The 14110-nt window shown below is 47.8% G+C and overlaps 1 protein-coding gene across 1 annotated transcript in view; it reads right to left on the bottom strand.

Annotated features, from left to right (window-relative positions):
• nfasca (neurofascin homolog (chicken) a) overlaps positions 1–14110 on the bottom strand; it is a 113743-nt gene that overhangs the window by 92532 nt on the left and 7101 nt on the right. The window contains exons 2-6 of the mRNA XM_068007659.1: positions 9059–9226; positions 8055–8072; positions 4933–5038; positions 1901–2097; positions 200–322 (exon numbers count right to left, since the gene is read on the bottom strand). Of these exons, the coding sequence (XP_067863760.1) occupies positions 200–322; positions 1901–2097; positions 4933–5038; positions 8055–8072; positions 9059–9152 (538 nt within the window). The 5' untranslated portion in view covers positions 9153–9226. The remainder of the gene's footprint in view (positions 1–199; positions 323–1900; positions 2098–4932; positions 5039–8054; positions 8073–9058; positions 9227–14110) is intronic.

Raw genomic sequence — 14110 nt, 5'->3', positions numbered from 1 at the left:
AATTTTCCTGACCCCCCATACACTGAAAACAAAAGATAATCAGTGAAGCAAACATCACATCTACCAACCTACTTACTCCAGTTATTGGACGCATATTATTAACAAAAGGGGCACAACTTTAACGTAACTTCTGTGACTTCACTAAACATTAACAGAATATAAAAAGCCCGAGTTCAACTCACGCCTCGGTAAAACTTACAGCTGTCCATCCAGAAGATGACTGGAGGGGGGAGTCCGGGAGGAGGTTGGCAGGCAAGAATTACAGGCGCTCCCTCCTGAACCACGACAGGCTCCAGGTTCTCCTTCCTCCACAGGGGGGCCTCTGTAGGTCAAACCACAGGAGACAAGAGATCGTCAGGGACAATGGGTCACCACAGTGAGGAACAAACAGCACTGGCTTGGCTTTAAACAAGCCGCAGGCCTCTGCCGGGATCGAAAACACCCACGTTACACGCCCGTGGGGAGGACAGAAAGTGGAAAAGGGCGACAGAGGAAAAGTTCAAATGTCACCGGCAGAAACCTTTAAAAACAGAGAACTGAAATCAAGTTGCAAAAACCTATAACCCAATGCAGGGTAGCAGGTGGAAAAGGCGGAGTGAGGGAAGGTGTCAATAATCCCACAGATTGAGTTAATGGACCCACCTTGTGTCTGAAAAGCAAAGAGACAAGTTGGGCCCTGAATTTCCCAGTATTTTTCGGCGCAACAATGGCGCAAGTACGGCACAATGCCGGTTATTCGGCGCAAAAGATCGAGGAAATTTGCGCAGAAGAGGCTTACGCCCGTTTTTCTGCTTTGCCCGAGTTTCCTCAATCTTTTTGCGCCGATTCAGCAAAACCAGCGATGAAACCTTGAGCCACTCCCAGCTCTGCCCCAACCCCCCCTCCCCATGCAAAGGACCAGCTCGGACGAGTTTCCTGCATTTACACTAGTTCTGAAATGTAAATTTACCCCCAAAATATTAGGTGCAGCAGGACCCAAAGTCCTATTTCTGATGTCTTATGATGATTTGTTTAAAAATAAAACGTATTTCTCCTCACTGAGTCCCACTCTGTATTTTCGGTTTCTTTGAAAACATTTTTATGGCATCAGAATGAGTTACACTGAAAATCGAAAACTGTCACGGTTGCATTCCCTTCAACTTGCTGTGCCTAATGTGCATCAGTGATGGTTTGATGGCTTCAAACTTTAATTTACATACATAAAAAGAGAGGCTTAAAGAAAGAATATGGCAGGAAATTTCGGCGTGAGTGGCCATTGGCAAGATCGGGGTAAATGCGGGTGTAAATTTTGGCATGACGTCGCAGGAAATTCCGGGCCTAAATATTTCGGGTACAGACTCTTTGTCAGAACTCAGAAAAGGACCCGGCTGTGCAACTTCGGAGTGGGGCGTCCCAATTTCCTGCTGTGCCTTCGATGAGCGATCGGCAGGCCACACGGAGAAACGGTGAAAATGGGTGTTTACCAGATACGACGTGCATCATCCAATCATACAGGCCCACAGGAGCTGCTGTTTAAAAGGCATTCGTTCTCAGGGTGTGGGCGTTGCTGGCAAGGCCGGCATTTATTGCCCACCCCTAGAACTGAGTGGCTTGCCAGGCCACTTGAGAGGGGAGTTAAGAGTGAACCACACTGGTGTGGGACTGGAGTCACATATACGCCCAGAATGGTTTAAGTTGCCATTCCCGAAAGGACATGAGTGAACCAGTTGGGTTCTTAACAATAGTCTGACAGCTTCACAATCACTTTTGCTGATCTTTCTGTGAACTGAATTCAGTTTTTCAAACCGCCAGAAGGTACAGTAGGAAACTGGGATCATATACCCCACCGTACATGCTACACTAAAGACAATGACTATTTCTAACTGTAACCCAAATAGCACAGATTCAGCCCCCATCTTACTGGACACTTGGAGGAATATTGTGTGGGAGAGAGCGGTCCCATAGTCATTTCTGGCTGAGCACTGGTACTCCCCCTCGTAGTCTTCCGCCCGGCCACTGTAATGGAAGTCGAAGGTCAGGGTTCCCGACCGGGATCTCATCGATACTCTGGAATCTTTGGCAACGTTGAAGAACTTCCCATTGCGAGTCCAGGAAAAGCTGTGGAGACACGGTCAGCCAATTAATCAACTGATCGCGCGAGGGGCCTCTGTCTAAAACAAAGGTCCAGGAGAAGCACTTTTTGTTCAAAATTATTTGGGAAATATGTACGTAGATATCTCAATCCCTAATTCCACCGTACTAACACATTCCCGGGGACCCCGGCAAAGACGAACACGCACCCAGGGTCTCTCTCAAAAAAAAAAAACCCCACACACTCCCAGGGACCCCCACTGCAGACGCTGACACATTCCCGGGAACCCCCACTGCAGACGCTGACGCACTCCTGGGCCAAAACTGGGTCGCAGTCACGTGTAGGTCAAACTGGGCAGGGCGGCAGGTTCCCTGCTCCGAAGGACGTTAGTGAAGCAGTTGGGTTTTTACGACAGCATCACGCTCATTTCTTGGTTGGGTCCACAAATAGTCACATTTATCAAGTTCCATTCAACAAACTAGCCATGAATTTGAACAAACAACCTCAGCCATACAGACCAGGGAGGCCCCAGATCCGATCCCTGGTGTGTGTTGAGTTAGTTGATCTCAGTCAGTACCAACAAAAAAAAATCTCACCGGCCCAGGGAAATAAGTCAGCTCTGGTTCTGCTCAGCCGGTGACACCCACCCCCTTCAGGAATGTATATGCTTGCAGATGTCAGGCTCGGCTGTGATGCTCCCCACAGTTGAATAGCTACGGAGCACCACTATCCAGGTGGAATGGTCACTTGGCTGTGGGGGGGGGGAGTGACAACACTCCCTCAGTACTGCACTGGAGTGTCAGCCTGGATTAAGATGCTCAAGCCTCTGGAGTGGGACTTAAACCCACAACCTTTTAACTTAAGTGGCGAGAGGGCTGCCCACTGCGCCAAGTAGACACCCTGGTTAATAGGCTGGTTAAAAATTTGGCCAAAAGACGCTACAGTGAGACAGGTTCACCTCCGTCACATCCTCCCTTTCAGTTTCATTGAGATTCAGTCTGCAGAATGAAGGATTAAAATCAGCAGAGGTTAAAAATAAACATTGTGAACTCAGCAACGTCTCCATCCACTTTAATTGACATTCGGATCCGAGCAACAACCTGACACAAGGAGTAATTGTCTTGACAGGATTACATCAACCAGGATTCAAAAGCACGTCTAAGGCCATGAACAGAAAAGATCAGGCCCTGGCTTTTCTGAAAGGGGCAGAGGGCAGGTGGGTTGCACCAGTAGAAAAACATCCATCTCCTGCCCAGGTCCTCTGGACGGTTCTGGTCTCCATATTATAGAAAGGACATAGAGGCACTGGAGAGGGTGCAAAAATGATTCACAAGGACGATACCAGAACTGAGAGGAGATCCTGATCAGGAAAGGCTGAACAGACTGGGGCTCTTTTCTCTAGAAAAGAGAAGGCTGAGGGGTGACCTGATCGAGGTCTTTAAGATAATGAAAGGGTTTGATAGGGTAGACGTAGAGAAAATGTTTCCACTTGTGGGAGAGTCCAAAACTAGAGGTCATAAATATAAGATGGTCACTAATAAATTCAATAGGGAATTCAGGAGAAACTTCTTTACCCAGAGAGTGGTGAGAATGTGGAACGACTACCACAAGGAGTAGTTGAGGCGAATAGCATAGATGCATTAAAGGGGAAGCTGGATAGGCACGAGGAAGAAAGGGATGGGGTAAGATGAAGTAGGGAGAGAGGAGGCTCGTGTGCAGCATAGCCCAGTTGGGCCGAATGGCCTGTTCCTGTGCTGTAGTTTCGATGTAACTCGACGTAACACACCGAGCAGGCCTTCCAAATAGGCCGAATGGCAAACCAGCAATATAAACCTGACCGCAGCCCAATAATCTACAGAAGGATCAGGACAAGGCGAAAGAGAGGGGGAACCCAAGAGCAACAGAGTCACACCAAATTGGATCACAACACAACAGGGACTTCAGTTATGTGGAGAGACTAGAGAAGCTGGGACTGTTCTCCTTAGAGCAGAGTAGGTTAGGGGGAGATTTAATAGAGGTGTTCAAAATTATGAAGGGTTTTGATGGAGTAGATAGGGAGAAACTGTTTCCACTGGCAGGAGGGTCAGTAATCAGAGGACACAGATTTAAGGTAATTGGCAAAAGAACCAGAGGGGAAATGAGGAGAATTTTTGGAGGAGATTTTGAGGAGAGTTATGATGATCTGGAATGCGCTGTCTGAAAGGGTGGTGGGAACAGATTCAATAATAACTTTCAGAAAGGAATTGGATAAATCTTGAAAAGTAAAAAATTTGCAGGGCTGCAGGGGAAGAGTAATGGAGTGGGACTAATTGGATAGCTCTTTTAAAGAGCCAGCACAGGCACGATGGGCCGAGTGTCCTCCTTCTGTGCTGTATGATTCTATCCTACATCACAAAGTACTTCATTGCCTGTAAAGCGTTTTGGGACGTCCTGAGGCCGTGAAAGGCGCTATATAAATGCAAGTCCTTCCATGATTCTACCACGCATTGGGATCAATTTCTTCTTGACTTCTGCTCTGCCGACGTTACTTTGGCGGATGTTTAGCGGAAACCCGATTCACGCGGGTGAGTGGGGCCTCCCACCGAAGTTACGGCAGCAGAGCAGGTAAAGTCCCGAGGACACTCCCCGGAATCGAACGGCGCGATTAACGCAGGCTGAGGGTTCCTGCTGTGGACTTTTGGCCGGCAGCACCTGGTTTCAGGCACCAGAGGTCGCTGAAGCCACAGAGTTGCTCGCGGGTGCGCCCCAGCGGCAGAAGCTGCGCACTGCAGGGCTCCGGGCGCTTTCTCCCCCCGAAGTCACGCGGAGACACTGGGCAAGAATACATCCCATCACGTCACTGCAAAGGAAGAGTTACGTACGCCGGTGTTGGGTTCCCCTTCCCTTCGCAGTGTATAATTACGTTATCCCGTGGATCTACGATATAATCCTTTGGAGACTGCTTCATGATGGTTGGAGGCTGGGCCACTGCAAAAGAACAAAATATAACGGTGTTTATAAACATGTTTCAAACTGCGGTACAGACAGAACAGCACCGTAACCTTCTTTCCCTTCCCTCAACGCCCAGTTGTTTTGTCGAGTTCCTGCTCTAAGTTGAAATCGAGACTCGTCGCACCATCTCCTGCTCCAACCTGGTTTCCCCACAGACTGTGGAGCTCCTCGTCGCTCCCCAGGCTTCCCTTCCTCCTAAAGGGTTTCATGAAATCAGCCAGCGCTCCTGCTCCTGAGCGCTGGCCACTGGTGGAAAGTGAATATGCGAGGGTGCTGGGCGAGAACAGGGCCAAGCCCAGCGGCGACTCCCGGCCCCCCCAATATTGTCGCGGATCCTGTCAACACTTACGGTGTAGGCTCACACACATTTAAAAAATGGGCATTTGGGTTAAGGTATCAGAAAGCGACCGGGGCCATTGAAAGGGCCCCGCGGGAAGAGTCAGCACCTTCTGGAGAGAGGGAAGGAGAGGATGAGGGGAGGGTGGGGGAGAGGACTGGAGAGGAGAGGAGAGGAGGAATAATAGAATCAGAGAATGGTTACAACACGGAAGGAGGCCATTCGGCCCGTCGAGTCCGTGCCGGCTCTCTGCAAGAGCAATCCAGCTAGTCCCATTCCCCCCACCCTTTCCCCGTAGCCCTGCAAATTTTTTCCCTTCAAGTATTTATCCAATTCACTTTTGAAAGCCATGATTGAATCTGCCTCCACCACCCCCTCGGGCAGCGCATTCCAGATCCTAACCATTTGCTGTGTAAAAAAAAGTTTTTCCTCATGTCGCCTTTGGTTCTTTTGCCAATCACCTTAAATCTATGTCCTCTGGTTCTTGACCCTTCAGCCAATGGTAACAGTTTCTCTCTATCCACTCTGTCCAGACCCTTCATGATTTTGAACACCTCGATCAATTCTCCTCTCCACCTTCTCTGCTCTAAGGAGAACAGCCCCTGCTTCTTCCGTCTATCCACGTAACTGAAGTTCTTCATCCCTCAAACCATTCCAGAAATTTTTTTCTGCGCCCTCTCCTAAGTCCTTCACACCCTTCCTAAAGTGCAGTGCCCAGAACTGGGCACAATACTCCAGTTGTGGACAAAACCCTTTAGGAGGAACGGAAGCCTGGGGAGAGAGAGGATGGACGAGAAGAGGAGGAAGAAGAGGAGGAAGAAGAGGGGGGAGGAGAAGAGGGGGGAGGCGAGGTGAAGGAGAGGAAGAGGAGATAAGTGAAAAGAAGAGCAAAGAGAAGAGAAGAGAAAAGAAGAGAAGTGAAGAAAAAAGAGGAGACGAGAGAAATGAAGAGAAGACAAATCAAATTAATCCTTGCCGACATCCTTGGGCTTGTTTTTATCAGAAACAAAAAGAGGAATGATGATATGAACTCATAATGAAATGCACACAGCCATTGTGACACCACTCCCTTGTGTAGCAGTGCAGAGATGCAGATCCTGAGGCTGGAGGGTGAAAAGTAGCTTTTGATATCGAACGCTCTATTAGATTTGACACACATTCCAGCATATCAGAGGGGAGAGACCGTCTGAAGAGAAAGGAGACCCAGGTTGGACTCGGATGCAATGTGCAGATGGATCCAATAATATCACAAGAGAATGGGGACCCAGATGGGAAGAGGCAGATGGAAGGAGACCCAGGTGTCAGTGCCATGCAGCCGACAGAGTCTAATCCTGGCCTCTAAAGATCACACTAAGCTTGGCAGCGATTTGCTAATGGAAGACAAGGAAATACAAACAAGACGGATCAAACAACCGTGACTGGATTTAACACTAGGGGGTTAAGTCTTTACTGAGCCCAAGATACAAGTGCTCCGGTTATAGACGCTTCTGGGCTGCAGTCTCATGCAGCAAACAGCTGACCCAAGAGGAATTTGCCCTTCACAGCCAAAATCTAAAATGTGAATCTTTAGGAGATTAATATTGCATGTGGATGATGCAGCAATGAAGGTGACACAAGCTGGAGGCTCCTTCAAATGGCTAAAAACGGGTAGCACATTTATGGTCCCAAAATTGCTCGGAGACGTGATCCCAGCAGTCACGCTGAGACCCGACACTGGTGCCCTCCGGCACTGACCCTCACCAGAGTCAGGAAGTTGGCATGCCTCCTCTCATTGGCCTTCAAACTGGCATCAGCTGTGGTTCAGTGGGTCGCACTCTCGCCAGTCAGAAGTTTGTGGGTTCAAGCCCCACTCCAGAGACTTGAGCACAAAATCCAGGCTGACACTCCCAGTGAAGTACTGAGGGAGTGCTGCACTGTCAGAGGTGCCGTCTTTCGGATGAGACTTTAAACCGAGGCCCCGTTTGCCCTCTTAGGTGGACGTAAAAGATCCCATGGCCACTATTTTGAAGAAGAGCAGGGGAGATCTCCCAGGTGACCTGGCCAATATTTATCCCTCAACCAACATCACTAAAAAACATGCTCTGGACATTATTTCATTGCTGTTTGTAGGACCTTGCTGTGTGCAAATTGGCTGCCGTGTTTTCCTACATCACAACAGTGACACTTCAAAAAAAGTACTTCATTGGCTGTAAAGCACTTTGAGACATCCTGAGGTTGTGAAAGGTGCTATATAAATGCAAGTCTTTCTTTTTTATCAATGTTGTATAGTTGCATTCCCATTGGGACTCCTTGTCAAGAAAGGATAAAGTTGACCCATGTTGGGCATGATTCCACGGACACCTGGTACTCTCTTGACCCTCACCCAAATGGGCATTCTTCATGTGCAGCCTAAACAATAAGTAGCTGCAGGTTATTCGACTGTTGGGGCATCACAGTGGAGATTTGGATGGGGATGGGGGCAGCCCTGGGATTTCTGCCAGCCCTCTACTCTACATTTCAAAAACATCTGGAGCTCGGCTTAACAGCACAGCATCTGTGTCATTGTCTATCCCAACCCAACCCCTCACTCTTGGTTTGAGCTGGAGGCAGGAGAGCGAGCATGCTCAACAGGGCACCCGATAGTTACAGACATAAAGAGAAACGGTGAGAACTTACACTCTCTCTGAAGGTTTGCTTTTGTCCCATTGTTGGCAAATTGAGGGAACATAGAGGTGAGGAAACAAACAGGTTAGTGAAAGAGATAAGAACCATGACCACAGTCTAGATAGAGGAACTATTAATACACACTGCTTATTAACACACACTTGCTTCTTAATACACACTGCTTATTAATGTTAAATTTGTATAGAACCTTGCTTAGACCACACTTGGAGTACTGCAAACAGTTCTGGTCTCCTTATTCTAAAATAGAGGTTATACCTATCAGGAAAGATTGAGCAGGCTGGGGCTCTTTTCTCTAGAAAAACGAAGACTGAGGGGTGACCTGATAGAGGTCTTTAAGATTATGTAAAGGGTTCGATAGGGTAGACGTGGAAAAGACGTTTCCACTTGCGGGAGAGACGAGAACTAGGGGGCCGTAAATATAAGATAGTCATTAATAAATCCAATAGGGAATTCAGGAGAAACCTCTTTACCCGGAGTGTGGTGAGAATGTGGAACTCGCTATCACAAGGAGTAGTTGAGGTGAATGGCATAGATGCATTTAAGGAGAGGTTAGATGAAGTAGGGAGGGAGGAGGCTTGTGTGGAGCATAAACACTGTCATGGACTTGTTGGGCCTAATGGCCTGTTTCGGTGCTGTACATTCTATGTAATTCTATGTAATTAATACACTGCTTATTAATACACACTGTTTATTAATATGCCACTTATTAATACACTGTTTGTTAATACACACTGCCTATTAATACACCCTGCCTAATAATATAATATTTATTAATATTCTCTGCATATTAAAACACACTGCTTATTAATAAAAACTGCTTGTTAACAGACACTGTCTATTAATACACACTGATTATTAACACACACTGATCGTTAATACACCCTGCTTGTTGAGCTGGGTGAGAAATTGGCCATTGGAGTTTGGCACACACACACACACCCAACCTAACCACATTCAGCCCTGCAACGTCACACTTGCTAAGTTGTAACACTTACGATCGAGCGGGACTTCGATGGACATAACCAAGTGGCACAGGGACAAGATGAACACCAATCCAGTGTGCAGTAAGCTCCCTTCCCTTGGCAGCATTTCTTGGCTGTTAAATGCTCTCCAAATGCAGAGCAAACCCGGTCGTTCTCTGGCCTGAGTAGTCTGCGTGTCACCTGTTGGCAAACAAAGAGCAAAGAACTTGAACAAAAGTCACTACGTGCCTCGTTCCCACTGTAGAAATCGCGCCGTGTTTAATTTTTGAACGGTAACACTTTAAATATTCCTGTCACTGAACTGCGGAGGCCACTGATACATCACTGAACCAAAAAAGTTTCCCTGATTTGTCTCTCTGAAAGTGAATCCTAAATCTTACGTCTGCCTATTTTCATTCTGACAACAGATCGATTCTCCCTTAAAACCCTGACTCAACACCTTAAAGCTGTTGCAAGAGCAACAACTTGCATTTATATAGCGCCTTTAATGTGGTAAAACGTCGCAAGGCGCTTCACAGGAGCGTAGTCGGACAAAAATTGACATCGAGCCGAAGAAGGAGACATGAGGACAGGCGGTCAAAAGCTTGGTCTAAGAGGTAGGTTTTAAGGAGTGTCTTAAAGTAGGAGAGAGAGGCGGAGAGGTAATGGGAGGGAATTCCAGAGCTTAGGGCCGAGGCTGCTGAAGGCACAGCCAATAGTGGAGCGAAGGAAGTGGGGGGTGAGCAAGAGATCAGGGTTGGAGGAACGCAGAGTTCTCCAAGGGTGGCGGAGCTGGAGCAGTTCATTATTACTTGAAAGCAAGCTGAGAAAGTAGACCAGCCGTTCAAGGAGAAGGTTGACTCGGGGCAACTCGGGATGGGCAATAAATGTGGCCTTGGCAGCGTCATTCACATCCCTGAAAAGTAACTTTAAAACACAAATATCAGAGAGAACTCTTTTAGTAACAGAGTGAGAAATAACAGGTTGGTGGAGACCGAATGTAACTGAGGCTGTGCAAAATGCAGCTGAATGCTAAAGTTGTAGTGTGTGGGACGTGGCCTTTGCTTACCCCTGACTTTTCATATGTTCCTTTGACTGCTTTCAGGCACTGGAACTGGCCCCACCATTGATGCCATTTTCAAAATCATTCTGTCCGGGGGAGTCAATTCTCTCTCAACCCATGAATCAGGTGCTGCGTTCATTCATTCTGTGAATGGATCGCCACTTGACCTGTGACCCTGGTGACCTATTCTTCCACAGTTATCCCACAGCGTGACCCATCGCCCTCAACACAAAGCACCGGCAGATGGCAGAGGCAAGCAGGTGTCTCAGGGTCACTGTTAAGAAGATGAAAGAGGTCCAACACAATCGAGTAAGACTCATGTCAGCACCTAGGTGACCTCGCAGGTCAGTGCTATTGAGACCCTCAGAGATCAGGCCTTGAGGGGCTCAGTTTGATAAGCATCAATATTACTGAGTTGGGAGTATGTCAAATGAGACGACTCTACTCAGCATTACGTAAATTGATATCCTGGAGGTCAACAGTTCTGTGCCAAAACAGTTCGATATTAGGTGTCAGGCCTGGCTCAGTGGGTAGCACTCTTACCTCAGTGTTCATGAAGGTTGTGGGGTCAAGCCCCCTTCTAGGACTTAAAAATATAATCCAGGCTGATGCTTCAGTGCAGAGTTGAACAAGCCCCATCCACCCTCACAGGTCCTATTCAAGGAAGGGCTGGGAAGTTCTCCTGGTGTCATAGAGTCATAGTCCTGGCCAATGTTTATCCCTCAACTAAAACACAGATTGTCTGGTCATTTATCTCATTGCTGTTTGTGGGACCTTGCCGTGTGCAAATTAGCTGCCATGTCACAAAAGTGACTTTGTTGTACTTCATTGGTTCTAAAGCACTTTGGGACTATCCTGAGGTCACGAAAGGCGCTATATAAATGCAAGTCCTTTCTTCTATAGGGGCTGGTAAGTTTATATTTGCCAGATCTGTCGACGACATGAGAACCGCCCAACTAAGAGGTGACAGTGCTGGAGGAATATAAATGCATCTCACTCGTGTCTCAGTAGCAGCTCTGTGTGTATCGAAGCTGAGAACAGTAGATACAATGAGATGCGTTGGTGAGTGAAGAGGCTGTACTTCTTTGTGCGTCATCTCCGTACAGGTGGCACGGGCCTCCAGTATGAATAGAAAGAAAAGAAAGAAGTTGCATTTATATAGCGCCTTTCATGCCCTGAAGCGCTTTACAGCCAAGTAAGTACTTTTTGAAGTGGAGTCATTGTTGGGAAACGCAGCAGCCAAATTGCGCACAGCAGGATCCCACAAACTACAACGTGATAAAAATGTACAACACACTACCAGCCCCCTGGTGCCAACTCGCTACTGTGTGTAGAAGTTGCTTTAGGCCCAGGAAAGGGTCACGTCCTTGAAAATAAATTATCACCTGGGAAATGAGTTGAGACAGTTGCAATCACTACAAGTTAAAAATAAACCAAGCTTTGGTCAGGTGATTGCAGCTTCAGCTTGGAGGGTTAAGTCTCTGTGAATGGTTAGAGGGGGGTGAGAGCATCACAGACTGGTGCAGAGAGGAGAGAGAGAGAGAGGCTGAACCTGCCTGTCCGCAGGGCACTGTATAGATTAGAATAAACATTCATGTTCAGGCAAACACCAGAAGATCACTCCAGGGGGAAACTGCGACATCGTGTTAACCCATTACCCGCCACATCTCACGAGTACAGAAATCACTAAAAGCTGGTGGACAGGTACAAAATATAATTAAAAAGGCTAGTGGGATGTTGGCCTTTTTCTCAAGGGGGCTGGAATACAAAGGGGTGGAAGTTATGTAAAGCTCTGGTTAGACTCCATTTAGTTCAGTTCTGGGCACCGCACCTCAGGAAGGATAGACTGGCCTTGGAGTGGGTGCAGTGCAGAATCACCAGAATGATACCAGAGCTAAAAGGTTGAAATCATGAGGACAGGTTTACATAGACTAGGCTTGTACTCCCTTGAGTATAGAAGATTAAGGGGTGATCTAATCTGAGGTGTCTTAAGGTGATTAAAGGAATTGATAGGGTGGATAGAGAGAAACTATTTCTTCTGGTGGGAGAGCCCAGAACAAAGGGGCATTATCTTGAAATTAGAGCTAGGCCGTTCAAGAGTGATGTCAGAAGGCACTTCTTCACACAAAGGGTAGTGGAAATCTGGAACTCTCTCCCCCAAAAAGTTACCAATCTTACAACACCAGGTTATAGTCCAACAGTTTTATTTGAAAATCACAAGCTTTCGGAGCTTGCCTCCTTCGTCAGGTGAGTGAAGGGTTCTAAAATCGCATAGCATATATTAGGCTGGGAGACGGTCACAGCAATCAAAGGTGTCGTTGGTGTTCAGACAGGTTGTTGGACTATTGGACTGTTGGACTATAACCTGGTGTTGTAAGATTCCTTACATTTGTTCACCCCAGTCCATCACCGGCATCATCCCCAAAAAGCTGTTGAGGCTGGGGGTCAATTGAAAATTTCAAAACTGAGATTGATAGATTTTTGTTGGGTTAGGGTACTCAGGGTTACAGAACCAAGGCAGGTAAATGGAGTTGAGGTACAGATCAGCCATGATCTAATTGAATGGTGGAACAGGCTGAATGGCCCACTCCTGTTCCTATGTTCCTTCCTCAGTACGTACGTGTTTGTTGCGGGAACAGCCACCTGAAGAAGGAAAGGGCTCAAACAAGGGGCCAGTGCACTCAAAACCCAAGGGGGCTACAGGAAAATATCCCTTGGGCTGCAGGGTAACCGCTGGTAATGAAAGCTTTCGCTGTTGCAAAAAGATCATTGCTCAATTGGCACCACAGGGGTTACGGGCACCGATGCCAAGGCTTCCACATTGATGCCAAGAACACACGAGCGGCCTCAGCTGCAGCTCAGCCTCCTGTACCGATGCAAGAAGCCTGCACAGAACGCCAGGGGGAGACAAAACTTCGCACGCACACGCCTCCTCTCCTGCCTGCGGAACTCTCTCCCAGACAATGCAGCTCTGCTCCTGCGTGCACAAAAAGAAGCTTAAATGGCAGAACTGACCATTGCTGGCTGAACAGATGTTTCTGCAGCATCGCGAGGCATTCAGGCGAGGGCAGGATTGGACTCGGCTGTGGTGCCCCTGTGGTAGAATAGCCCGCAGACACTCAAGGGCCGGTATTCACTTGCCCGTTCGGCGGAAACAGAGGGGAGGGGAGAGCGTGGGAGCAGTTAAAATGGCCGCAGTGACTTACACGCTGCGATCCCGTTGTTTTTGATTAGGCGAGCCGGGCACCCGTGGGATAGGCAGCGGGGTCCTGCTTTAAATGTGCAGATCGAATCCCGATGACAACATCTGGGCCCGACTGCAATTTTAACCCGAAGCCCGTGTGGGGGAAGCCCTCGGTCGACAGGAGCAGGGGCACGAAGAGGCCTTGAGAGTTGAGAGTAAATTTAAGTTAATTTTTTTGTGCTTTCCAGGTAGGCCAGGAGGAGCAGGAGTGCTCCACTGGGCATTACAAGGAAGCCTTGGGTCTCTTCTGCCCTGAGCTTCCCTCGCCCGATCGCCAACACCAGTACAGCACAGGAGAGGAAGAACCTGCATTTATATAGCACCTATCACATCCTCAAGACACCCCAAAGTGCTTCACAACCAAGGAAGTACTTCTGAAGTGCAGATACTGTTGTTATGGCAGCCAATACACTCAGTAACATCCCACAAACGTCAATGAGATGAATGACCAGTTAACCTGTTTTTAGTGATGTTGATAGAGGGATAAATATTTGCCAGGAAACCAACAGAACTCCCCTGCTCTTCTTTGAAATAGTGCCATGGGATCTTCTACATCCACCTGGGCAGACGGGGCTTCAGTTTAATGCTCTATCCAAGAGACGGCATCTCCCAACAACGCAGCACTCCCTCGGTATTCGATTACGTGCTTAAGTCCTGTGAACCTACGGCCATCTACTTCAGAGGCGAGAGTTCTACCACTGAGCCAAGCTGGCACTATGAGGGATACCTCATAGAGACACAATGTACCACCACCAGCACTAAACCTAATGGTTGGAGT

Source organism: Heptranchias perlo, chromosome 27 (genome assembly GCF_035084215.1).
Source record: "Heptranchias perlo isolate sHepPer1 chromosome 27, sHepPer1.hap1, whole genome shotgun sequence".
NCBI lineage: Eukaryota > Metazoa > Chordata > Chondrichthyes > Hexanchiformes > Hexanchidae > Heptranchias > Heptranchias perlo.
This window is presented reverse-complemented; position numbering and strand designations above follow the sequence as displayed.